Source organism: Andrena cerasifolii, chromosome 1 (assembly GCF_050908995.1).
Source record: "Andrena cerasifolii isolate SP2316 chromosome 1, iyAndCera1_principal, whole genome shotgun sequence".
In the NCBI taxonomy this organism is placed as follows: domain Eukaryota; kingdom Metazoa; phylum Arthropoda; class Insecta; order Hymenoptera; family Andrenidae; genus Andrena; species Andrena cerasifolii.
Window position 1 is genome coordinate 15456615 of NC_135118.1, and position 27890 is coordinate 15484504.

The window sequence follows — 27890 nt, forward strand, 5'->3', positions numbered from 1 at the left end:
TTACCAAGTGTATTGCGGCGGTCTCGAGAGAACTCGTACCCAGGAATTATCGAAGTTTGATATCGCGTCTAGATGATTCCACGAGGCTACGAAAAGAGAAGGGAATAGGGAAGAGTCTCGTGATTGGCCGCTCCGCGGTGAATTGACAGGCGAGCGAAGGATGTGAAATACTCCTTTAATAATACCTGACGAAGCAAATATATGGAAATCTATGATACATCCGCCTTTTTGGGGCCAGTCGTTTAAATAAACCTCGTCTTTCGATCCTCGGAGAGTTACATCGACGCCTGCTCCGCGCGACTTAAAACAGATACAACAGATACAGAGCAACGTTAATCCTCCAATTTCCCTAACTTTTTACAAAGCTCCTTGAAAGGCAGTCTCGTGAAATATCGAACTTATCTCTGTCCGCGCGGTATCTCTCAGGGGCTCCATTCTGAACGCCAGAGCTTCTTAACTACACACTCGGTCACCAAGCACGAACTCGTCGCTCCTCGAACGAGCGATTAGGAAAACACGGGAGAACGATCGCCTTAGTTCTCGTTCTCGCGACACGTACATACACACTTATATCACAGACAATCGGCGAGGGGCGTGGTTACGCTCTCGCCACGTTGACGGAATCTTGGTCGGGTTTGATGGGCAGCGGTCTGTTCGCCATCTTGCTGGCTGGGGTGGAGGTCTGGGGTTCAGGTAGCTCCGAGTACAGGTGGGCGGTCACGTCGGAAGGTTCCGCGTATTCGCAGAGCAACGAGTTAGGCCTCTTGTTGCTCGTCTTCGTCGTTCCGAGGATGCTCTCGCCCAGCGCTTTGAGGAAGCTCATGGGCCTGCCTTGGTTTCGATTCGTCTCGAACTTGGGGCTGTCCGGGGGCCTGTGGTTTTCAGTGTTCGGGTTGCTGAATAGCTGGCTCGAGTGAGCGTTGATCAAGTGATCGTTGACGACGTCCGGCGGCAGTGGCTGCGGCGCTCTGCCAGCCAGAGTGGCCAGGATCGGTTGGGACAACCGACTGGTGCTGGGGACCGTCTCGTCGCCCGACAGTTCCGCGTACAGGTGGTTCTGTTCGTTGGTTCTTTGGTCACGAGGCTCTGTGTACTCGGTCAACGGTGGTCTTACTTGTATCGCGCTCGGTAGCAGCTTTTCCAACGACGGAGCTTTGGTACCGACGCTGGCGCAGGACTTGGGAGGGCCCCTGAACTTCCTCTGCTTCGGTCGAATCATGTCGTAAGCGTTCTCGTCCCTGCCCGATGGCTGCCTGTCGTTATTATTGTTGCAGCTCTCCTCCACCTTTATCAGATCGTACAGGTGCTCTATCATGTCTCTCGCCTGATTGTAGTTGTCGGGATCGTTGAGCCTCTCTTTGAGATCCCTCAGGTACTCCTCGGTGAGCTCCTCGGGCAGGGTTTGGGTGGCTTTGTTCTCGGTATAAGGATAAAGACCTTCAACATCCTCCTCGTCCTGCCCTGCCGCTTCTGGCTGAGTCTCCACCTCCAGGATCCTCGTCTCCGGCTGAAGGCCGGCGTACTCGTGCACGCTCAGCCTCGAGATCGACCTGGCTGATGTGGCGGCAGTCATCCCGCTGCTGGGCGATAACCAGCTGGCGAGGTTCATCAGATGGCCGGATGTTAGCTTCGGACACACTCCACTCCTACGCATGTACAGGATACCCGAGGACAGGATCACCACGAGCACGATAAACACCGCCACCACGCAAATCACCACGATGATCCTCTTCTCGCGCTGCAGTTGCTCCGAGTCGCTCATCTCGAGGTCGATGTAGCCCTTGTGCCTCGGGTAGATGTGTGGGCCGACGCTGGGCGGGCTGACACTTGGTTCTAGCTTGGCGGACGGTTTCTCGCAGTTGATGTGATCGCCAGCCGTGCAGATGATCTTTGTGAAGTTCCTCATGGACATGTAGCCCTGCGGCAGGTTGAAGCACCTGTCCAGCAGCTGGTCGACCTCGCAATAGCTCGAGTCCATCATCCACGAGACGGAGCTGTTCTTGCCTGTCACCTCGCGTATCCACTTGTCCAGGTTGCAGCTGCATTTCTGCGCGAAATAGTTGTTGCCCACACGGGCGGTGTTCACTTGCTGCGAGATCGCGGCGAACTTGAGGGAACCAGGCCGCGCTTTTTGTATGCGATTCCCCGTAAACGAGAACTCGAAGTTCGGCGCCGAAGTGGCGTCCACCTCCGCAGTGATCGCGTCGGTCTCCAGGTCGTCGAACACGTTGTCGTCGATGGCGATGTGGTTCCACTGATGCAGGATGATCGCTCCCTGCTGCAGGTTCTGGAATTCGTTGTTTTTGAAGGTGACCGTGGCCGCGGATATGTTGATGGCACCGGTTTCTACCTCGGACAGCCTGGAAACATAATGAAACAGAAAGGTTCGTTTTAAGTTGTAGGGTCATTACCAAAAGTTGTTACGTGGAAAGAACATATCCGTAGCTCCAGGAAGAAAAAGTTGATTGTGTAAAAATGTTCAAGGCACCCGATGGTATTGTGCATCCTAAGCACTCCGCTTCACAGATCACGCCATAGTTTAAGTGATTTTATTCAATATTCACTTCCCAGTAGTTTGATCAAGAAACAGAGAAGGCAGCAGTGAAGGGATAAAAAGAGAACCTAAATCTACCTGGAATATTGTATGGTGAGGTTATCGTGGCCAGCCCTGAAGGCTCCTCTCTCTATGCTCTTTAGCCGGACGTCGACGAACTCGAGGCTGTGGATTAGTGCCCTGTCGCTGAACGCGCCACTTTCGATCTCCAGGATGGTCGCGTTGCTGATGATCACGCTGAAGATCGACATGGCGCAGAAGGCATCCTTGCGGATCACTTTCGTCCCGACGTCGTCCATCCGGACCTCCGCAACCGCCGATGGAAACACCGCTGTCGGCAGCTCTGTGATTCTCACGCTCTGGAACGTAATCTGCGCGCGGGGGAATTAGAAATCGAGATTATAGCGAGATCTCCCGGGCCGGTCGCAGCAGCAGCTGTTGGAGAATCGCCAATTCCTAGGCGAGCTACCGAGACAACTACTCGGTCGCCTGGGCTCGCCACCACGTGGGCAAAACGAGGATAATAAACACGAGACGATACGAAAACACGTCTTTTTATAAGCGTGACGAACTTGCGACTTTCATTGCAACGTATGATAGCTCGATCGCGAATTGAGCTCGTTTCGACGAGCGTAATGTCACTTAATATTCCACTGCAACTTATGAAAAATCGCTGCAGAATAAATTCTCGAAGGAACAGTTCTGACTCAGGTTCGAATGAATAATCAATGAAATCCTTCGCGGTAAAGAATCAATCTACCGATGAAACGCGTATAAAAAGAAACCAGAAGATAACATGAAGGGTCACTCGAAGAGACCTCTACAATTCAGGTCAGGCCGATTTCATAGATCACCTGACCTTGGTCGCTGGTCCATGCCTGCCATGCTGAGAAACTTCGAGCTTGAACGCGTTGCTAGAGAGCTCCAGATTGGGCACCTCCTCGATCCTGATCCAGAGCAGCCGAGAAAAGGCGTTCGGTTTGATCGCCACGTGTCTGCATCTCGATATCGAGACACTCAGCGTCCCCCGGGAGTTCCTGAAGGCGTGGCTCTCTAGGATCACGCTGTTGCATTCGGACACCTCGAGGTGCGTGTTCGGAGCGCTCAAATTTTGGAAGGCCTGCCTCTTGGCGACCAAAGTGTAGATCCCGGACACGTGGACCCGCTTCAAGGGTGCACCATCCGCGAACGCACCTGACTGGATCCTCAACTCCCTGCAGTGGGACACTTCCACCTCCATCACGTCTAGTGGGATTGCCCCCTTCAGTAACTCCACGTCCTGGCGACAGACAAAGAGAAATAAAATGGGTTAGCGTAGTGTTAGCCTTTTAGAAGCTGACGCTCGATCGCTGGAGAAGGTATTTTAATCCACCGTAGGCTTATTCCTAAAAGCTATGGAGAACCTTTCGATCCCCCCAATGGTGATCTATTGTGGAGGCCACGACAGGTAGCTCGACTCCTCGCTTTCTACAGGGTGTTTGGGAAATTTATGCCCGCGCCTGAGGAGGGCGAAAACTTGAGGCATAATGGGAGTGAAAAATGTTACGACTTGGGCAGAGTTTACGACCGTACGTTCGTATAATGGGTTGCACTTGCGGTTGCGGGTTAGCTTCTCAACTATTGGTGTGCATGTGTGAGATGTTCTCCTTGAGCCCCGCTTTCAACAAGGATTGGACTATTTGTTAGTTCGTAGTGAGCTCTGGAGTCATCTGCGCATATCTGTGTGACAGATGTTTCTCCATTCATTTCTTTTTACCAAGGGATGATTGTAATATTTGTTGCGCGAAGCAAGATGTGCGCGAACTTTTAGAATTGTTACAATTTAAAATACGATTTTCTATGCCGTTAATAATAACGACGGTTTTGGCCCAACGAGAGTGGAGTTCAGGTTGAATTGTCATAAAATTCGTGCAATTGCAGGCGTCATCTCTCTCGGCGAGATTTTATTTCCCTTTTCCTACTTCTGCGAGGCTGAAAAGAGCCAAGGGAGCGACTTTAATAAGCTCCCGAGAATAATTTCTCGGAATAATTTGCGTGTTACGACTCCAGCGGCGGCGAGTAATAATTAGATATTTAAATATCTCCGGAATAAAGTGGAAGTCCCCTGCCTTTGAAAATCAACAAGTGAATACCTATTGAATTACTGGGGCAATTGTAGCAGAGCCGAGAAAAAGGTGCAGGAAGAATACGCGACGCACTGGGATGCTCTCTGGAATTAATGTCGCGCAATAATGAATATTGCGGCTGTTAATTAATCACTCGTGCAATTACGACGCACTGTGACATTTATATATATATACGGATGACATTTATATAAATACGGATGTCGGTAATGCGTCATCCTCAAATTTAGACCCAATTAGAATGTATTAGGGCGTCAGCAACATCACGTCGAAGGACTCCAAGAATAGTAATCGATGTTTGCAAATTCTCAATCAATACCAAATCCGTAATAGAAGAGACCAACGCTGAACATAGATTCTCAGATTAATTCTGAATGTTCATTCTATATTTGTAATGTCCCAAAGCATGAGACTTCTAATCTCCAACAACGGTGTCGGAATAAAATCCACTCGGAAACAACTCCCACTGCCTCCGCACCGGAAGATGAATCCGTAACGAGGCGCGAATCATTCCGCGCGCAGTGTTCGTGAAAAATGAATCACGCGATTTCCGGAAAAATCTATCCATATCGTGCGCGATGTTCGTCCAAGGTAACGCGCCTCCTCGCACGCACTTCCACCTACGTTTACACTTTTATTACATAATACGTGCGTCGTGGCAGAACGCTGGCGATCGAGCGCCGCTCCAGCATTCCATTTGCGTCTCGAAAAGGGTTGTTAACGACGTCAGCAGCTTCTCCCGGCAGTTCGCGTTCCCTTTGAACCGTCGGCAATAAACCAGGGCACAAAAGAACTGCCTTGGAACTCGAATGAGCAAGTAACGGCAAGAAATCGAATTTCCCCCTTTGGTTACTCGTTAAACAACGAAACGAGCCAATTGATTTCCCCTTATTTGTCTTCGTGGCTGGCGCAGGTAGGTTTACAAGTGATCGTCGATAGGAGTCACGGTGCTTCGATGTAAATTCGTGGATTTAACGTTCTGCGACTGGCTGAATGTTTTTGAGCGAGCGGATGAAATGGAACGTGAGAAATGGTAGCAACGAAAGAGGCGGATATCGGCGAAATTAACTGAGCTCGTCATTAGCACGCAGACATCGACATGTGGAGTTTGTGTTTTCGGTACCATACTAATCACGTTCCCAGTGAAGGAGCGAGAGAGAGAGCGAGAGAGAGGGAGTGGGAAAGAGGGCAGGGGAGAAATTGTTGGCCCACGGCGAGTTACCTTTAAAAGTACTTCCGCTGACGTCGACTTCCTGGCTGTTCCCCGCTATCTGTACGTTTGTCAGCGCGCCAGTTTAATGAAATGTTCGAACGCCATGCCAAGCAATAATTCTGCTGTTCCCCCTCTGCTCTTTTAAAACGCTGGAACCCGGGACGAACGGCAGCCGCGTATTACGGAATTATGAAATCACGGACTGATTTTGGGTGGAAATTGTTGATAGCACGATTCCATTAAAGGTTCGTTCGTGGAGACACGGAATTCGATGCAATTGTTAGCCATTGAATGCCCTATTTTGTTACGACTGGCACGGTAAAAGTTATCAACGTCATAGATGAACAGTGAAGCGACAATAGTAACGATCGATTCTTGGAATATACGAGCCGCGATTCTAAAGAAAAATATTTTGATCGATTGCGTTCCGAAAAACCAGCCAACCATCCAAACTCGCCCAAACAAATTGCGTTGCACTCCCAACAGCTGTCCGTTCATTTTCAATTAGACTCCGACGATAATCGCTTTTGAATAAACCAGCTGTACTAGAAACGCAGATTGTTACGCTCCGACGCAATTCGGCAATCGCGCAATAGGATGAAAGTTCGCCCTCCAATTTGCGAGGGGGTAGAAAAATGGAGAACGGTTGTCGCTGGAATCGGGCGTGTCCCATTTTTCCACGGATTTCCCGGGAACACGGGCGCGCGCGCGCCGGTGATTTATATTCACGCCGGTGCAAAGTTTATCTTGGCAAAAGGAGAAGCGGGGCAGAGAAACAGGGCGGGGTCTCTCGGTAACAGTTTGGAAATGCTTCGGGGCCGCTTTCCCACGGCGCTCGGCCCGCGTAAACAGAAAGCTTGGAAAATCTCCGCCGGACCGAAATCTATACACGACAGAAGTAGCGGGAGAATTTGAAATTTACATGAGAAAACGTGGCCGGCCGCTGCGCCCGCGTAGCATCGGGAGAAACGCCGTTCCCTGGCGATGGGACGATAACGCGAGCGTCGCCCCTGGATATACCGCCCAGGTGGATCGGGGGAGAAAACCGTCTGGAGCCCTATTTTTCGAGAGACAGGGAGGCTACCGGGTATCCTAGAGGAGAAGGTGGGTCGACGTTGTCGGACAAAAGACTCGTACGTGGCTGCATTGTGCGTGACGAGACGCGGAGCCGGTTTCGAGCAGTCCTCTCCTCGAGTCTTCCGAGGGTTGAATAAAGTCGAGGCGTCGCGTCGATCCTCGGGGGTAAGTCCCTGGGCGAAGATGCTTCTAATCCCTTAATACCCTCGTATCTCGAGCCCTTTCCACAGCAGGCGCATCAACGGCGGGGAAAGTTTCTCGCGCTCGTCAACCTGCGCTCGTACGGAACGCGAGATAGAAAGGACACGGAAGACGCTGCGGCTTGAAGACGTTTGAGGACGCATTCTGCGGCGGATAAATGAAATCCGTGGGTGCTAGATCGGTCGTTCCCTTCGCCTAAGCCTTTCGAAAGCGTAGGATGGACTGTGTATGTTTCGTTGAATTCTTTCCGCCGACATCGCGGAGGAACTTCCTCTTTTTCGAAGGAATTCCTAACAATTTGTTTATCTTTCCCGTCGCGCTATTCTCGGTGCGTGTACGCGCGTTTCGGTTCTGGCCGTGCTCCCCGAGGGAAGCCTGCCCCTTTACCTTGGACTCTTCCCCCTTTTTGGAGAGCTAAATCCGTTATCTAGCGGGGTATTTTTGGTTCCGCGGGATATCACAACATCCATTTGGGACGCTGCTAAGCGATCCTCGCTACGGCGGCCTGATTCATTGTAATGCACTCGGCAGTCCCTTGGCAGGGAAATACGATCTTTTTCCTGGGAAAACTGTGCGCGAGGAATAATTAAATAATTGTTGGACCACGGCTTCTCGTGTAAATCATGACACCATCTGGCTGCGTTCTGGAACTGCGGGTGCGCAGCGTGGTGCGTTCGTTCGATACGAAAAGTAGTTGCAACTCAGTAGTCCACAGTTGGAGTGGTTAATCAGAATTTAATCAAAATTCGGTGGCCTGAAAAGGGCCGCTAAAATTACTACTCTAATTTATCGTACAAGTTTGGAATACCCAGAATATTGCTGCAAACGAAATTAAATACCATCCAGTGGGATTACTAGTGGAGAACTGTTAGAATCATTTCTTCCTCCTTTCTCTACCCGTTCACCAGTATCATCATCACCCACTTTTCCCTCGGCGCTCTCCATAAACCCTCCAAGTACCACTCAAGGGACCTAGCACTTGACAATTCATCCTTTCGAATTCAAATATCCGTCTCAATTCCACGCGTGCACGATGAAGACGCGCAGTTGCTCGGAAATCCAAAGGGAATCGTTCAGTGCGTTCATTAGCGAGGAGATGATTCACATTGTCGCGTCTGGAACCGCGGCTTTCCGTCGCGCTTATAGTCTCGACTTTCGCGGCACGGTTACGTCGCCGTAACGCGAACCCAGCCAGCTCCTGTAACCTCGCCTTTTTTCCTCGTCACCAACCGCTTACAGCGCGATTTGCTGGCTCGATTTCAAGCGACAGGTTCGCCTTGAACCCTTGCACCCAGCCATTGGAAAAAGAGCCGTCGCGATCGCGCGTCATCAACAGGCGTGTACGCGTTTCTCGCGCGACAACGGCGCCCCGCCGAGCGGATTAACACCCACGCGAACATTGTTAATTGAGCCGGGCGAACCGACGAGCTGGAGGATGGAAACGGTGTCAGGGAATCTGGTGCGCAAGAACAATGGGGCCAGTGTGCCTTCTGGAAGTCCTTTCGCGTTACGGAGGCGTAGAGGCTGTTCCTCGATTCAGCAGCGTGATTAGAGGTCTGAGAACTCGTGTCAACTGCAGCTCCTTTCAACCAGATTTTCGTCGAAAACGGTGTTATTTGGCTGACCTTCCCGAGAAACGAAGGGAGAATGGATTTTGTGGATACATTAATTAGTGGTTTATAATCGAGCCTTTGATGACTTGGGATGGTTATGTACAGTCGCATCGGAAAGTAAGTTGACACTCTTTAAAATCGCATAACTCTTCTAAAATTGGTCTGGAATAACAAGGACGGAAATCGCGAAATTCCCGAAATCAGTTATTTTTTAACTTATTCTGCGATCTTTAAACGTGTGTAGCTTAGAACAACACAAGTTAATCTATTTAGATGAAACTTTCAGCATGTCTACAACTTCACTCCACAAACGGATTTTTAGAATTTTCATTACAGGCTCAGAAAAATATTTGGAAAAAACCGACCTTCGCTATTCTCATCGCTATTCCGACCAGTTGCAATTTGTTTCCAAAACGACGAAACACGTCACCTAGAAAACTAATTCCGCTAGCTTCTAAAAAAAACTCAAGTCGTTTGAACCAATTTTAAAAAAGTTATGCGATTTTAAAGAGTGTCAACTTACCTTCGGATGCGACTGTACATATTTGAGAATTGAGAGTTGCGGTGCTTTCTTCGAGAATTACCCTCTGTCTAGTACATGCATGCGCAGTAGAGTGCGAAGAACACGATATAGTTTTTTTTGGATAACGAGAATCAAGTCGCAGTTAAGCGCATGGTCCTCGAAGTGAACGAAGATGATTGAATATCGTGACTTGAACATTTCTTCTTGCATCCCAGTAGCATTACCAGGAATCGTATCAAGAGCTTAACGGAATGAAACGTGATTACGACACTCGAAGCGTTCACCAGAGTGCCGTGTAAAAGAGTCCCCGAGCCAAAGTAACAACGTCTAACAAAGTCTTCCTCTGTCAAAGGTTCAGCTCCGAAACTTTGGAGCATTGTTATCGCGACCCAGCGATAAGAATCTTATTCTACAAGGGTGATGAAGTGAAAGAGTGGAGGAACGTCGCTTTTACGCGAAAGATGAAACCGATCGCGTGACCAAGAACGATCGAGGACAGGGCGCGCCGATGCGACTGCAATTACTTCCGGCTGACCACTCCTGTACCGTCACTCCATTAAGAAATGAACTCGGAACGGAACCGTCGAATTACGTTCTGTTTCGCTTATTACCGCAATCTTTGCATTGGGGCAACGATCACTGGCCGTACGGCATGCTTTCTCGTGGCTCGTCCATTCGTTCTCCCCTCGAGCGTTCTCAGGCACACGTATTGACGTTTCGTCACCCACGACACACCAAATGCGTATGAGCAATTTGAGCGGAAAGTGCATCGGGTGAGAAAGGAAATTACTGGAAAGTTTCATCGTTGCTGAGAAAAAAGAAACTGGAGATTTGTAAACTGGGCTCCACGCAAAGAAGAGGATGCATCTTCTCGGGCGCATCGGTGACGTCAGGCACGGTGCATCGCACGGAACAGCTGAGACGTTCTTCGAAATAAAGAGGAGAACGGCGACACGAGGGAAATGCTTCCTACCAGTTGCCTACGTGAGTCTTCCAGATACACCGGGACACGCGTTTCTACGCACGATGAATGACTAAGACCGCTCTTAAAATTCGTGCCATTTCGCGTGCTGACTCAAAGGATGGGACGGGGGATAACGCCTGGCTATTTCTGCATCTAGCCGCCGGCACAAAGAGGACCTCGAGTTATGAACGGCGCTTAAATTCGTGCCAGCAACAACCGTTTCATTCGCGAGCTAATTGTAGGATTATTGGAGGAGATTCTGTTTCCGAAAAATTCAACACTGTTTTGGGAGGAAACAATAATTATGGATGTTGGATATTTCTGGAGATGTACGTAGCCTACGATTCACTTCTGAGCAAGAATATCGAGTACATGTCAAGCAGATTGCTATGCTCATCTGTGTAATAACACGAACTGGTGGGATACGAATCGAAAGCAGCTTGCAGAGTTATCTAAATAAAGAATCGAGCTATCATCGAACTCTGACCTTTAACCCAATGAAAACTCCCTAATTTCCCCCGAAGTCACCCACATGCAAGCTATCGTGCGCCTCGATGAGTCAATTTTACTTTTGCAGTTTCTCGGTTTCAGGAGAGGCCCTCCGCGGCCACTGAACCAAAGTTATTTATGTCCATGGTCCGCGCGACGAAAAAAGTCCGAATGTCGTTGCCTGGTTATCAGCCACCCACGTAACCACGCATCGTCGGCGCGATACCTTTGAAGAAATGGCAGAAAAAGAGTATCGGTAAAAGGATGACTGCCGTATGGTGTAAAGTTACAACGAGGGACGAGGAGCTACAACGGCAAGGAAATCCTAACTGGAATAATCGAATTTAGCGGCGTCGTCGGGTCATATGCGACAAGAGGGATGAAGTTACCCCCCCGCGCTGGGTTTTCGCTTTTCGAAGGTTTCCCCCGTGAAACTTTGTAATGGACAGCGAGCCGTGTCGTCGCTCTTGGAGGGGTTGCGTACGAAGAAACGCGCCCCGAGGCGATGTCTTGAGAGAACGAAAACAAACGGAAGGAAACACACGGTCCACCCCACCCAAGAACGGTTTCGTGTCCCGGGGGACGGGGACAGAGAAAGAAATTCCTGCGAGTCGAAATTATACAAGGGGGTGGCTCTCGTTCCCCGAGGATAAACAGACGATTTCAGATTGCACGGGGCGCGTTGCGTTTGAGCGCGACGAGATCTTGGTAAACAGCAACGATAAACCATGTCCCCGGGGGAATGAACGAATGTTAATTAAGCCCGCAATTAACCGGCCATTGTCCGTCCACGGGCCGGCGAAATTCGTAACGCCGCGTTTGCCCGCGAAAAATGGGCCACCGTACAATGGGGAACAGCCGTGGAAATTGGGGGGATAAAGTCCATCAGCGGCAAATTAAACTTGCTTTGTTCGAAGACAGCCGAAGATTTCGCGATTTGTATTGTTCTTCCTAGTACCGTGGCGTCCAGGAGTAAACAAGGAGCGGCATTGTGTAGGTAGAACGCTGGGATTACTTCGTGACGGTTAAAATGATGAGCAAGATAATTTGTGGATTTCATGGAAGTTTGCCCCAGCTCGGGTAAAGCGAAGCTACGAATTACGAAGGGAAGTTACGACGGGGACACGAGATATCTCTTACAATTAGAGCGTCTCTTGGTTCGAACTGGAGGCGTTCAAGGCTCTTCGAATCGTATTTCGAAGCACCATCGACCCCCAAATTATACGGCAGAAGAACCACTCGGTTGGGCAGATAAATAATTAAGCAGTTCCCAGACACGTGCCGCGAATGCCGAGCAAAGCGCCGTCGGTGCTTCGATTTTAAGGCATCGAGTCACGAACTATCGACGATCCGCCGGCTGAATTGGAATTGACGAACGGCCGACAATGCCGCCCCGTGGATTATAACGCGGCTTGGATCCGGCGAAAAGCTGAGCGCAGAGGCCGAGCTGATTTTATGTACGAGCCACGAAGAGCAACGAGGGCAGGAATCAATTTTCTTTTTTACCCCCCTTGTTCGCAGAAACAAAAGGCCCCGCGTTTTGGGTGGAATGTTAAATCCCGACTGAGTTACATGAACAATAGTTCTCCCTTTCTTCACGAACGTGCATGGGAAGGGTGTAAAATTTGTGTTCGGTGGGTGTAGAATTTATATGACACGGTGTTCGTCCTTCGTTGGTCAGCGATCACACCGTAATCTCCTAGTGTCAGGTAATTTGGAGCAGTAGACGTAATTAACTGCTTAGCTGAATTTTATTTAACACCACTGATTTATGAACGATATAATAAGATGGTCTAACAAGGGAGGCCGCGTCATCTGGGACACGGATTTTGATGAATCTCATATATGTTATAGTGTAGGTGTAGTAGACTAATGTATGTCTCACATGTTGGGTCCACTACCCCAGAGTTTCCGAAATATTAATAAAAAAAAGGTGTTTATGCGTTGACGAACAGAAGCGATAGCGAAGTTTATTGTAATGATGAATAGCGGCGCGTGTGAAGGGCAGGTCTCGCTTCGGAACTTTCACCGGTTCGATTCTCACTGGGATCATTTTTTTTTTATAAATGTATTTTGTATTGTTTTATTCCTCAACAGATAAAGTACTATTTTTTACATTCTAGAATATGACATTTATCGTAAAAACAAGTGAAACAATAAAATGTTCTAGTGGGCATTACATTTGATTTAATTTAAAAGTAAGGTCCGTTGACAGACACGAGCCAAACTCGTCGTTTCATATAAACATAAGAAATTGTTGCAGCATTTCGTGCACGTTACTTTGTACCGTGGCAGTTCTATTTCATGCGTTGTCGGTTGATGTTCGAGAGTATATTTGTGAATATTCAATTTTTCTTGTATACGTTCCGGATTATTATTTTATTATTTATTGCAAGTGCAAAACGTTGAAGTTTACGATTAGTGCGATGACTGTAAGCACGTTTGCTTCAACAAGTTCAGACAATTCCGACTTGTTAAATATTTCGGACGTAAATCTTAGCACAGGCAGCGAAGAAAAAACAATACCAAATACATTTATAAAAAAAAAAAAATGATCCCAGTGAGAATCGAACCGGTGAAAGTTCCGATTCGAGACCTGCCCTTTACACGCGCCGCTATTCATCATTATAATAAACTTCGCTATCGCCTTTGTTCGTCAACGCATAAACACCTTTTTTTATTAATTCATCAAAATCCGTGTCCCAGATGTCGCGGCCTCCCCTTGTAAATTGTTTAGTACTTCAGTTTGCTTCGATGCGGCGGTGGGTGAAACTTGAAGAAATGGAGAACAATAGATGCAGTCAAAAAGTATTTGGAAAGTTACGCGTCTGTTTCCATGAGCGACGAAGTTGCCCGCGAGTAGGGTAGTTAATTGAAGAAACCCAGAAACAGACTTCTGCGCGAAGACACTGTTTATAGTTGTAATTCAAGCTGAGAGGACGGTAATCGAGTTATTCGGGATTCGATTAACTGCACTCGACGCGTTGGAAATTCTGCCTTGCTCGATGATAAGAGTTAATACCGTCAAATCTTTTCCCGGTGCGTCTCAATCGGGGTTTCCGTTTCGTGCGTATGAACGTGCATCCTGTATTCGAAGAAACTCGATCATCGATTGTTGATAATCATTCCGTTTTGGTTTGCACCGAGGGAACGGAAGTACAGGTGAATCGAATGAGGTTATAAGTACATCTGATTGAAAAGCTAGTTTCCGTAATAAATAATTCTACTGGAATAAGCGATTATAGCCTTCCAAAATGGAGAATCTAATAAACCGAAGCAGATCCCGTCTTATTCAATAGTAGAAGAAGTGCAGTATATTTGGAATACCAGTTTGTTTAAGACGAATACAAAATGGCGGCAGCGGGTGGAAACAAATAAAACTGCATAATATCATAGGGAAACTAATAAACATTTATATTCTCAACTCTCAGTAATAATAAAAAAGAAAAAGTAACTGAAACTTTCGCCTAAATAAGAAATGACAGTAAGTATCGTTTTCATTAAGGTTCGGGTAATTTGGAATACCGGTACTACAATTTACCTTCATTTAAAAAACTTAAAAAACCACGTAGATAATAAAATTGTTTGCTTTTATGATTTAATTAGGCTAACAAATTACCATATAGGAACAATTTTAAGTAAATACCTATAAATGGACAGCGCTGGCCGAAACCAACGCGGCGGTACCTTTGCGCGTGAAACAAATTACCTTCACCTTCGGTATTCCGAATTAGCAACATGACAATGGAATCTAAAGTTTCATGTGACACTTTGTATTCTCTAAATTATTTAATTAAAACGAGTAGATTAAGTGTTTAACTCTAAAGTTTTGACATCTTCTAACCATGATTCGAACGATTGAATACTTGCTGAAAAAGTTTTGCAGATTGCCGCTTTCTTATTCTGCAGATTAAGTCGAAAATATCAAAACAGCGGTTCATCGAGAAATGTCATTAGTTAAAAGGTCATTAGCCCCTATTATCTGCGGTGTAACAAATTAAATAGCGGTAGTAGTTTATTAGATACTTCGGTATTCCAAATTACCAACAGTATTCCAAATATGCTGCACTTCCTCTGAATTCAACGAATTTCTGAATTACAAGCAATATGGTTACGCAACGGAATTCAAAAGCGTGTAGCCTTTCTCTTTAGAGTCTACCTCCAATGAAACTCATTTTCATCGTCTTATCAGGTTTCATGAAAACGACATTTTGTCCGATAGAACTTTTTCCTGCTCTGTGTGCGTAATCAATGTGTGTACATAGATGCCTAATGTCGAAGATAACAATGTTATCTACATGATTCAGAGGTGAAGAAACGAACGAGCCATGAAACCTCGCGTTTCAAGGACTGCGTTATTAGCTGCTGCTATCCGCCAGAAGTTATTCACAAAGAAGACAGAACAGCACATGCGCGATGGAAAAACTATGTGTTCGCTTAATAAACTTATCATCACGTTTAGGGACCGTCCTTAAATTACGTAAAGGTACGTCTACACGACGACACGTTTGTGTTTAGATCAAGCGTATACGACACTCAGAAAAATTTCCGGAAGATTGGAAACTGCCTAGAGCTCTAGCGAGACAGAAAAGGCACTTGATCCAGACACAAAAGTGTCGTCGCGTATATGTACCTTAAGGGTAATTTTGGCGATTTCTTACCCCCTCCCCCCCCCAGTATAAGAATTCGTAAGATTTCATATTGCAACCCCTTCCTTACGTAATATATTTTACACTGAATTTTGTCAGTTATTAAAATTCTTTTAAAGGTTTATATAATTCATTCAACTTGGTTTCGGGAGATTTAAACTAAAACTACTCTTCTGGAACATTAATGATAGAATTTGTATTCATTGACAATTATGTTAAAAAATATTACGTAAACGCTACCTGACCGCCCCCCCTGTAAGCAAACGTAATTCGAAATCCCCACCCCCCCAAAAAAAAGCCTTACGTAATTTAAGGACGACTCCTTACCTGCGAAATACTTGCCCTCGTTTTATAACTAATCTATTTCACATCAAGAGTGGATTAATCAAAAGTTAACAGCCTTCCAAGAAGCAGCCTCCACACTAGACTCGACGCTGACAAAACTGTCGACGCTTCCGCCGGCGAACTTTGAATTTCAAATGCTGAAACACGAGATGAGTAGCTCACCGCGCGCGGAAAGAAGCAAAGACAGGAGCGAGAAGTCAAGAATAAGAAAACACGGGGAGAGAAAAAGCAAAAGGAAAGAAGTACCAAGAGAGTGCGAAACGAAAGAAAAAAAAAAAGTATACGAGGAAATGGACAAAAACGAGGGAAAAGGAAAGCAGGAAGAGAAACAGTGAAGCATAGTGTAAAAACAAAGGCACAGGAAAAGAGAGAAAATGAAGAAGAGAAATAAGAGAGAGATTTCACGTGATCCTATGACCAGAAAGGCACCACGAAAAAGTCAGAGTTCGAGAGTTCGGCCACTGATAAATGTTTCTTCGAGATACAGAAAGTTTGCCTGTTGTCGAGCAATGAAAGTGGCAGTGAGGTTCGTTACTCGACACAGTTGTCGAGCGAATGTTCGACGTAACCGCAACAGGGGTCTGGTTACCGTTCCCGGAAACTAAGTCGAATTTAAAATTCCAGCTGACGCACGAGCGAAACCCTGGCAATTGTTCCAGCATATTTACAGCCTAAACAAAAGTTTCCTTCACCTTTCCCCCACTCGTGATTCCCTGCTTTACGATTTTCCTTGGCAATGAAACGTCCCTAAACTCGTCTCATTCGTCACTCCATCCTCCGAGTGTCCGGAATATTCCTCGCGCATATTCAGTGAAGTTATTAATCCTCCAGAATTCGCAAAGCACCGCGTGAAGGATACGCTCTTTTAAAGATTGCATTATTTAACACGTTGTTTGCCGCTCAGCCGACCTGATGCATATCTCGCGCTATTTGTCTGTTACTTTCCGCGTTGCCCCTGGAATTCGTTCTCCTCGCCGGTGCCATCTGTGACTCGAACTGCACGCTTTGCCCCACATTTTTCTTACCCCCGATAGAAAAGGACAGGCGAAAGTTCTCGCGCGGTAGTCGCAGGGTTTCCGCTCTCCGTACATCGAATAGGTATCAATCTCAACGAAGTTCTTACACTCGATGCTTCCTTCGATACATCCAGCTTCATTCGCTCGCACATAGTACTTGTTGGAGCGGAATACTTCGCACGCTCCAAATGCGTCTCATAAAATTTCATTGAAACTCTCTTTTCGGTTCATCAGCTAGGACCCGGATGAATATTTCTCACAACATCCTCAATTGTTCTGAATTGTAGAGTAATTCAGACAGAGCGCATAATTATCAGAGCGTGTATTTTGTTTTTCGAGGTACCATTTATGTGTTGATATGATATTTCTGAATTCGTTTGAAGCGGTATTAAAGCACGAATCCCAATGTGAAATCCAGGAGAGAGAAGGCAGTGTGAGTAATAGAAGGAGCTCCAAGCGGTTTCGGTTGAAGCCCGATTGTAAACTGTGTCGACTGGTAAAAAACAGAGAACTGCCGTTTGAGTTTGATGCGCGCCCGGAAGTCAAGTCCGCAAATGAGAGGAGGATAATGTTGCGTAAGCTCGGGGTTGCATGGAATTGGAGATATGTTTTCGAAGATGGTCTCAAGATGATAATCGATAACCGGGTCGGATGAACTAGCCCTCCTGGCTATTGTTTACGTCGAATCGCGTTGCGAGTCGATGCTCGTACGAAACGAGAGACCCGTGAACACGAGACTCCAGCTAGTGCGAGTCGAGTTCAACGCCCGATCGATGGATCACCTTGCTGGCGACCGGTGTACCCTCGATGGTTGTGTGCCACCGTCGTCGTAATTACGCGACCGCAACGCGTATAAGTATACGGATGTATACTTTAACCTCGAATTCTTGAGAAATTGGGGTCTATCGATCGCTGATAACTTTACGGAAATCGAGCCAACTTTTCTACCGATCTGTGAATCAAAGTTTCTCTGCCTTGTAAGTTATTAGAACTTGGAGTATTCGATTTGAACTCGAGCAGTGAATTTTTCTAGCTTCTCGACTAGGTACCAATTTTCTTGTTTCCCTTATACAACTGAATGAGCATCGATGCTCCGAATTCTTACTTACAAGAAGAGTATTTTAGGTGTGCGCCTCCGATCATTTTGATTTTTGGATATGTTATAGAGGACCGAAAAATAAGAAATGCGTGTTTTTTATTTTTCGCCGTTTTCATATTTGGGGGATGAAAACCGCGTTCAAAGTTAGGGTTGAAAAATCATTTTTGTGGATTTTTGGAAATCTGGTGAGTCAATCATATCTCGCATTCAAAGACACAAAATTCGTCCATTGACACTATTCCCCTATCTCTAATAGTTCTCGAGATATTCCACAAAAATGATTTTTCACCCCTAACTTTGAACGCACTTTTCACCCCCCAAATATGAAAACAGGGAAAAATAACAAAACACGTGTTTCTTATTTTTCGGTCCTCTATAACATATCCAAAAATCAAAAGGATCGGAGGTGGACACCTAAAATAATCTCCTTGTTAGTCACGACCGTAAATATAAAAAAAAGTCATCCGTTGACTCCACAAAATCGACAAAATTTCGACTCCACGCGCAGAAATAATCTCACAAATATTGCCTCCAGGCGAACCTCATCGTGGTCGCCGCAAAACCACAGCATTACGTATTACGCGTGTGCGATCCTCCGCAAAGTGTACTATCGCGGAATCGCGTCCCACGAATTTCGCGAGCCTCGGAGCGCCATGGCTGCCGCTGGAATGCCGGAAGTTAATTCGTGGAATGACGACGCGCCCGCTGATGCTCCTTCCCTCGTGGACGAAATTACTTCTGCTGGACGTAGGAGCCGGCGACACACGAAACCGTGGGATACACAGGATCCATCGGCATTATACGGGACCCTCGTCGACGGATAATTCGGTTAATTGTCGGCTGGACGGCCTGGGATCTAAAGTGCTCCTCTTTGGTGGAAAAATCAGTGGCAGCTTTTCGCGGTGATTTCATTCCCTGAATTCACTGTGCTTTTAACCCGTGGCCATGCTCCGAGCAGAGTTGGATGTATTTTGTTGATGTATAGTAACATTATGAAGCAATAGAGGCACGAGATTATTCTGATTGTTTCGAAGTGAAATTGTAGTGTAAAGAGTAATTAATATTGACTCCAAAGTGGAATTAACCGATTCTAAGTTTGAGGTAACATTGAAGTTTTAGCTTTCTTTAGTTATGATACAGGGTGGTTCTCTCGGTGCGGTTATCAAAGAGATGCCGCCTGGTACCCTTGGCGAGGTCAACCCCCCGTGGTGCCTCTCCTAATTCTATGGTTTTCGACCGTCGAAGGGTTGGAGTACCTATTAATAAGTGCGAAATGTCCCGTTTCCGTATTTCTCATCAAATCTCTGCGAAAACGGTGCTAATCGATTCCTTATGTTTCGCCGATGAAACTAACACCAAGAACGACGCAATTCGGAGCATAATGAAGGAAATCACATGAAACATTGATTTGCATAATTTCAAGCTAACTTCGTTGAAAATAATCCGATTTACATGACATTCGGTATGGTTTTCATCGGAAAAACACAAGGAATTAATCGGTGTCGCTTCCATATCGAAACGATAAAGAATAAAGAATTACTTTATTTCTGAAGCAGGTATGAATCCTCGGCCGACCGCAGCAAATTGCGGTCGGCGAACCGCAGTCCAGGGTAAAAATGTGAAATATTCATTTCAGCGTATTAAGAAATTCTTTATTCTTTATCGTAACGATATGGAAGTGACACCAATGGCTTTCTGGCGTTCTTCCGATTAAAATCATACCATATGTCATGCAAATCGGACTATTTTCAACGAATTTAGCTTGAAATTATGCAAATCAATGTTTCATGTGATTTCCTTCATTATCGTCCGAATTACGTTGTTCTTGGTGTCAGTTTCATCGGCGAAGCATAAGGAATCGAGCGGCGTCGTTTTCGCAACGATCTGATGAGAAATGCGGAACTCGAATATTTCTAAATTCTTAATAGGCACTCCAACGCCCTGGAGGGTCGAAAGCCATAAAATTTGGTGAGGCCCCGCGAGGGATTAACTTCGCCACGGGGTACCAGGCGGCATCTCTTTGACAGGCGCACCGAGAGAATCAACCTGTACCAGTGTAGCAGCCCTTCGTGCTCAATAAATGTCTAACGATGAGCTACTATAGTGATTTTCCTCGACGAAAGGGTTAATCTAATCCTCGCTATCGGTTTTAGTGTGCCTACAACGCCTGATGTGAAGTCACATAGGCGTTTGACAATTAGGACAAATATGTCACGGCCGTAGCTGTTTCGCATACGATATATTCCCGACGTTTAAAATCTTGAAGAGCGCTAGAGACTGTGAACTACTTGAGGTACTTGAAGACGTCGAGCACCGCTCATAATTTAAGCCGCTCGGATGATATTTCCGTCAGCAATCCTGCTCGTAAATCGACCAAACGTTGATCCAAAGTGATCACTCCAACTTGGCGTCCCTCAATTCAGCGTCTTAACAAATATTCAGTATTTAAATCCAACGTTCCAAGGTTGGAACCTGCCTACACTACATCCTGAATGCAACGTGATTTACGAGAACATTCCACGATAATCGCCGTTGCGTGGAAAAAGATTCCTCTTACAAAGACCGTATACTTGATAAATCGCAGTGGAAAGACACACTTGAGCGTGATTTCCCACGCGCGGCATCGCGTTCTTTGTAAAGCGATCCAAAACGAATTGCAGCTTCCGCGGAAAACTTGAAGGACCTGTATTCGAGCCGGAAATGCGGAGGCAGGGAACACAGGAAAAAGCTTAGGGAACTACTCATGGGAGACCTCGGGTCAGGAGGGTCTGACAAGGTCATCATCGTTCCATCAGAGAACTCGAAGCGCACTGACTCGGAACAATATGCCCATTGTTATTGGTTCAGCTTCCTTCAGAAACGTGAAGAGCGGATAATGCCCAGAAAAAAGTCAGTGTAGCTGAACTTTTCTTGAACGACTTTCTTGCCGAACTACTTACGTGCCAACCGTGGCACCTGAGAACGTGCCAACGTCTCATATTTAAGATATGAGGAAAGTTTGAAATATAAACCAGATGCGTGATCTCGGGAAACGTCATAAATCCGGTAATAACGTGGGAATGGAGAAGATATAGTTACGTCGGTGTTATTATTTATGCACGGTGATGTCAGGACTCAGAGTTATTTAAAATACGAGGGTCACTTAGAATGCAGACTAGAAGTGCAGACTAGACTACTATTCTTTGAAGTCACAGTAGATAGTAATAATAGTGGTAAAGGGATGTAATAAAATAGTTCTCTGATACGTAGCACCTTTCCTGTTGCTAAGAAGTTTGCAAGGAAGTTGAAGCTTCGTATTTGAATTAGAAAGATGATACAGTAGAGACTACTTAATTTTCCAGCATAAACGTAGATAGCAGTATAGAAAGAAAAGTGAGTATTTCAACTATCACGAGGACTCTCGATCACACGCATGCGTAAAAGTGTTTGTGCACACACACGCAGTTTGAATCGCGACATTTCCTTTCACAGCGCTTAGAATCTCGACGCGCATGTCACTTCTACCAGTTGACAAAACATTCTTGCAATTAATAGATAGGGTTGGGCGAGCTAACATTTCATTGACAGAAAGTACTGTAGAGTCGCTGCTGTTTCGACAAAGAATCCCGCAACTTGAAAGTAAGTTCTGTACAAGAGGAAGCAAAATTACAAGTGATGCATCAGCACGAATAAAATTGTACTCGAAAAACGAGCGCCCTTGTTAGACTGACCTTGAACCCAAAAAGGCAGAACTAGACGCCCGAGAATCCTCCAGCAAGCTGGAAATAAAGAGGCACTCGAATGGAATGCGCTAAAAGAAGCACAAGCAAGGAGCTTCCCAACAGGAAAAAGAAGCGAACGTTCGAAGCCGATCGCGAAGAGGAAATCTACAAGGCCGCGGTCGAAAGCGGAGAATCTCGCCTGGGCCAATCGACGCGACGTTAGGCGAGCGCGCGGCTGCACGCGCGATTTTACAAGCGCTCACGGCGAGTTACACGCGCAGAGAGAGCCAGAGAGAGAGAACGGGCCACTTCGCACGTGTGACCAATCGCGATAACTCGAGTGTGCTCGCGGGGTGTTACGGAGAATTATCGTCGGGAATGAACGAAGCAGGATGTCGGCTATATCTACGCCCCCGAGCGAATTCTCCAGACAAAGCCGGCAAACCGCAATCGGGCGAGATGCGCGTATTGTGCACCGGGGTCTGTTCTAAAATAATTTATCTGGCCGCCGGGAGGAGGAGCGCAGGCCTCGACGCGATAACGCGCTGCGTGCCCGCAATCTCGATCCGCGCCCCCGATTATTGGGTTATCGAAGTTATCCGCTCCGTTCACAGACGCCAGCTTACATCCACCACGGCGAAGGATTTCAGTGGTTTAATTGCAGGGATGCGTGGAGGGAAGAGGGTCGCGCCGAGATATTACCGTAGGTGCAAGGAATACAGTGGTGGTAGTGAAAGCAGTAGGGGTTGAGAAGGGTAGCGCACTGGAGCGGCGGAAGCCGAGAGTGTCGATATCAAAGGCACGTGTACTCTATTATTTAAAAGTCGCCTATCGCCCTACGAAACAGAATTAAATATATAACTGGCTGGAAATTTCCGCACGCCACTATGTCCGGTGGCGTTGATTTAAACGATAACACTCGATCGTGAAATTCGAAGGGAAACGAAAGGGGTGAATACTTCTGAACGCTCGGAACGTAGGTTGCCGATTACTGGGATCTCTTATCTGATCGAGGGCCGGAAGGCCCTGAACGTAATGAATTCTCAACGAGTTTCACAATAAGTTCTGTCCACGATAAAGGGGTCGGAGATTTCCCAACTCCGCTCTTCGAGGCTGGAAATATTGACGCTGAATTATCTGAGACGTCCCCCGATAACGGTCCCCGAAAGTTTCAGGGAAGCTACTCTGCGCGTTATTGCGCCAGCCAACTGATAAAAGCCAGCGCAGCGAAAGGAAAAGGCGAGAAAAGAAGCCGTCGCAGTGGCGTGAAAGGGAAATGGCCCGTGGAACGTCGTGCACGACGGCCGGCGCGCCATAATTTTTTCCCCTCGCGCCCCGTCTCGCGCCACACACCGCCCGCATGATTACGGCCGCTCGGTAACACCCAGAGATTCGTCGCGGACCGAAGTGTAATTCGTTGAAAGAGCCTATTGTGAATAAATTGAGCCGGGACAAGGATTGGGCAGCGGCCGAAGAGAAGAGTTCGCCGCGGTGTCTCCTCTCGCTCCCGCGTGGTCGGTTTTGTGCGTATGAAATTCCCACCGCGGCCTGCCTCTGCCCCTCCGACACCCCGTCAGCGGACCGTCAATTTATTAATCCAACGGTCACGTCGAACGACCGACGAATGATACGAATAAAAGGCCCGCAGAGGTGTGACGAGTTCTCGGGAACGTTAGCTCGGCATTGTCCCTGGTATATACAAGTTTCCCGCGAAATCCGGGGTCGTCACTGCGGGGGCACGACCGGGCCATTTTCGGGGGCCACTCCAACGAGATAATTCAGTCGGGTAATTAGGGGGGCAAGCTCCTCGAACGTGTCGCCACTGTGCCACGGGTCGCTTACATCTCGTGGAACGCTGGTTCCCGCTGTGGCTGACCATATTGTCATTGTTTCCGATCGGACCAGCTTTATTTGCTCACGCGATTATAGCCTGGCTCGTTATTGTATCACGGGCAGATACAGCAGAAGGCTCGATGGAATTAATCGCGGCACGCGCTGCCATCGCTGCTAATTGACGAGTTCAGCCTGTCCCGATCGCTTCCACGCATCGCTTCCCAATTGAATTAGCGACGCGAAGCGGCCGTTTATCAAGGAATCGGTAAACGACGTTAAGCCCGTCCACGTAAGCTGAATCATCGCGCGCGCACCGACGCCGAAGGGTCAACGTTCGACCGCCGCGATAAGGTTAATCTATGATTTTTCGAATCTGACCGCGAACAGAGAGGAAGATCAAATTGTTTACTGGGGGGCTGATGGAAGAACAATGCCGGTCTCAGACACGAGGAGAAATATCGTGGACGCTATGACAATGAGTCCGCTCTCCTCTCTGCTCGATGCTTTCGAGAGCTGAACCCTTCGAGCGGAAGTTGCGCGCGGCGGAAGCCGAGCTAGGTTTAGGTGAACGCGCGCGACGACCCACGATTTCGTGGGGCCTATATCGCCACGATCTACACGGCTTCGAGCCTCCCCCGGAGCTTCTCTGAATGTATAAACACGAGTTCGTGCCACGAGGTTCTTCGAAACGGTGTTTAACTGTTTTAACTGTTTTGATGGAAGTGACATGCATTGCTGAGGAAGCACAGTGGAACCTCCATTATTCGATCTAGCAGAGAGACGTAACTGATTGGATAATGGGGCCGCGATTTTTCTGTCGCTGACAGCTCAATTTCCCAGGTAAAACAAGGGACACGTGAACGTTAAACTTGATACATGTGTGTATCTGCATCGATCGGTTACATCAGCACGAACAGTTGGAGATAAGAAACTGATCTGAGCGTACTACATCTCTGCAGTATCGTCTGCACAGCTTCTCTGAACAGATAAGCACGTTATCGATGAAGTAATCATCTTCGATGCAACTCGTATTGTCTAAATTGCAACTGAAAATACCTATTGCAATGCTGCTCTGGCGTAACCATCCTTCGTAATCGCAACGGTATTTCATTGAACGATGATGAGAATCGAACGAGCCCCGAAGCCCACCATTAAAGAAAGCCTCCTCGGGCATTTAGCGCAAACAGTCACACTGGCGCGGCCTGTAAATGGAATTAACGACCGTGGAATGATAAGTGACGTCGTGGCTGGATCTGATTCGATTAGGAAGTATATTTCACCACGAGTTCTCCCGCGGCGGGTACCCACGTTCGTGTCAACGAACTACGAAACAGGCATCCGCGGTGAAAAAATATCCTCCGCTGATCGTTTGCCTATTCACCGATGATTAGAGACACCCGGTATACATTGCAATGCGTGTCACGCCCACGCCTGTCGCGACGGGCGTTTGTCGGACCGACAGAAATTACTTTCAATAATGCGAAACATAGTTGGCCTAGCCATGAGCTCACGGAGCAACTGTACTTGGCAGAGAAGCAGTAAAGTATTTATCGTCGACTGTGCTGTGGGAAGTTATTATTCTCTTTCAGTTATCATTCCCTGGAGGAATCTGTATGCTAAGAGTTGCGAGAGCCGCGGTCTCCAAATCTTGTATAAATAGATGCTTATTGGAGCTGAGGAACTTGTCGCTAAAGTTTCAGAGTAGTTTATACGCGCTGGATTGGGCGGGAGTGCTTCGCGCGCCCCTGGACAAGACCATTTTCGCAAAACTGGCGGGGACAATGTAGTACATACATTTACGATACAACGGAACGAAAAGTTACGCGGAGAAGAGATGTGTCCCTTGCGAGCGCGAAACTGGGTCCAACATTTTTGAAGTTCGTTTCAGATTTCAGATGACTGTTGCGACCCGCTGATACGGAGAGAAAGTTTCACCGAGGCGGTCACATTTCCCCAGTCGCCGGGTACTTCTAACAACAGAAGCCAATGACACGCGTAGCATTTACGACAGGCCGCGCACGTGATTTTGTAAACCTGTGAACGTTGCGCAGAACTGGCTATCCTTGCGTTTCCACGCTGCTCTCGGATCGGAATAAAGATAGGCAGCAAGCAGGGGGCCCCGGCCTGCAGTCGACAAGCGTAACGTGCATCGATATTTAACCCCTGGCCGACCCCAGAAATCGAGACCATCGTCAATTCCGCGACGCGTTAGGACAATTCACATGCGCGACCTCCTCTTATACACCAATTATTATTATCATCCGTTACCAGTGTCTGGAAATAGAATCCTCGGGGCCGGGTAACGTTTCGCCCCGGCTAGATCGCGTTCTGCGCCCGTTTCTTGATAACTGGATTCCGGGAGCATTCGTTTGGCGAGCCCAGCCCGTAACGCCGGCCCGTTGCGCTACCCGAGCCATAATACGATTCTCCCGCTGACGGTTCTGATCGGCGCGATAGGAAGCATCGCGTTTCCATCGCGGCGGCCGACAACAATACCAATTTGTTATCCCGTTAGCGGCTAGCCCGTCCATTCTAACTCGATTCCCAAGTTCCTCGCGGAAGTTGCAGCCCGAAGGAGAGCCGGTTGCCACCGCGATCTATCGTAATACAGTCTCTTCTCCGGCGTAGCGCATCGGGTTGGACTGCATCCAGCCGAGACAGCGCAGCTGACAACGGGAATGGCAAGTGGAGCCCCGGATATGTATAATGCACCGAAACGTGCTCATAGAAGACGCTTATGCAGCGCAGGGGCCTCCGAGTCTTCCCATGTGCACACCACTGTGTCATTCCCACCATATTCACGGACCGATGATTTATATGCTAATTCCAAATGGAACACGGTATCCCGGAGTCCCTTGCTCCGGACACTTTCACCGTTCGAAACGCGGGGACTCGCACGCGTTCACCTTGAACGCCGGGGATAAGCAATTTCGTGTAATTCGGTGGCAATTCGGAGGGAGACAGGAGCTCTGGTCGCGGATTCTTGTTAGGATACTTAAATCGGACGGTTTAGCTTGCAAGATACTAAGTAGAATATTTATATCTCGATTTCTATCTCCAGAGTCCGCGAGGAACCTTTGTTTCGGGGTGAAGTGTTCATCCCGGTTAGTCGTACGACAATTAGGGCTTCCATTTTTAGACCACGCGGTGGACCCTACCGAAACTCATAATCTCGTACGGACGAAGCTGGAAACGGAGAGAAAGAAAGAGAGAGAGTTAGTCATCGGTCGCACATTTGCGTTGCACGTTTTCTATGCCGTTGGTCATCATGGCGGTCTGGCGAGTATCTTAGCGGGAAAGGACGAGTGCGGGGGAAGATAACGGCTACGTCGATGGCCGATACCCGCGGGGGCCTATCCTAGGTTAGTCACGTACGGTACTGTTTCATTCACCTGATTGTCAGAGAAGACGCACTTGACGTTAACCCAACGGTGTGCCTTGACGGTGCAGTTGCACCCGTCCATCGCGCATATCCCGGGCGGTGCACTCTCCACGTTACCAAGCAGGAATACTAGACACCACAACAACACCGACCATACGATCGCACGATCACACTTCAGCCCATTCAGGGCACTGAACACTCTCCGCCTGCCGCTCATCTTGCGATCCTCCGTGATCCCCAGGAACAAAGGGCCCCGCTGTTCCACACGACCGCGATCGATCGGTCTTCGATTTACGCCCGGCAAGATCTCCCCTCACATCATTTACGGCACACCGTTTACGCGTACCCGCACTGCCCCATCCACTTCGTTCCGGATCTTGCTCGATCCCTCTTCTTCGATACTTTCAAGCGGGCCGCATCTGGATTCGATCGATCACTCCGAGCTGACCGTACCAGAGGCCTCTGCCTGCACTCCACGCGATGGTCGCGGGCGCGAGACAAAGGGGAGTGGAGAACGTGCTCCGCGATAATCTTGCACGTCTCCGGGGAGCTTTTTGTATCGACCGTTCTGCTTTATCCTTGACGATTCCTCGTCAGCGGCGAGCGTCGCTGAGGTGAATCGCGAGGAGAGAACGGCGATCGAAGGCGGGCAGGAAACTGGCTCAGGCGAGCCCGCACTCGCCGCGAGCGAGACCAAACACGCGCGCGGACGGCTTGTTCCCGAAGAGGTGGGGCAACTAGAGGCCAGCTGACGCGATCATGACGGAGGTTGCTTTGAAACTGTGGTCGGTGGCATGCACGATCGGTGTCTCCTCCCCACCAACAACCGTGTTCCTTGGCTCGCTACGCTCTCGCGTGCTCTCCCTCTTCGGGCTTTTAAAAGATAAAAGCCACCAGCCTCGACGGGCGCCGGAGGGGCGAAGCCTGTCGAACCGGTGTCCAAGTGTTCGCCCCTGTGCCAAGGAAGGGCTTCCTACGGAGGGCGAGACACCGGTTTTCGTGCAGGTCGCAGGGTCGCCGCACTTTGTACCCTCCGAGGATTGACCTTGACCAACTTACCAGGCAAACAGCTCTGTCCATCGCGAGTCGCGGATCATCGTAGCCGGGA

General features: G+C 48.0%; 2 protein-coding genes across 2 annotated transcripts in view; one reads left to right on the top strand and one right to left on the bottom strand.

Moving 5' to 3' along the window:
* The window catches only part of Hiw (MYC binding protein highwire), a 278415-nt gene that overhangs the window by 234956 nt on the left and 15569 nt on the right, over window positions 1–27890 (top strand). The gene's annotated exons all lie outside the window — the stretch shown is intronic.
* On the bottom strand, window positions 160–27572 carry LOC143379006 (uncharacterized). Its single transcript, XM_076831251.1, has 4 exons — window positions 26793–27572; window positions 3414–3833; window positions 2633–2925; window positions 160–2360 (listed from the first exon to the last, which is right to left on the bottom strand). Exons 1-4 carry the CDS (start codon window positions 26997–26999, stop codon window positions 599–601), a joined length of 2682 nt encoding a protein of 893 aa, XP_076687366.1. The 5' UTR covers window positions 27000–27572; the 3' UTR covers window positions 160–598.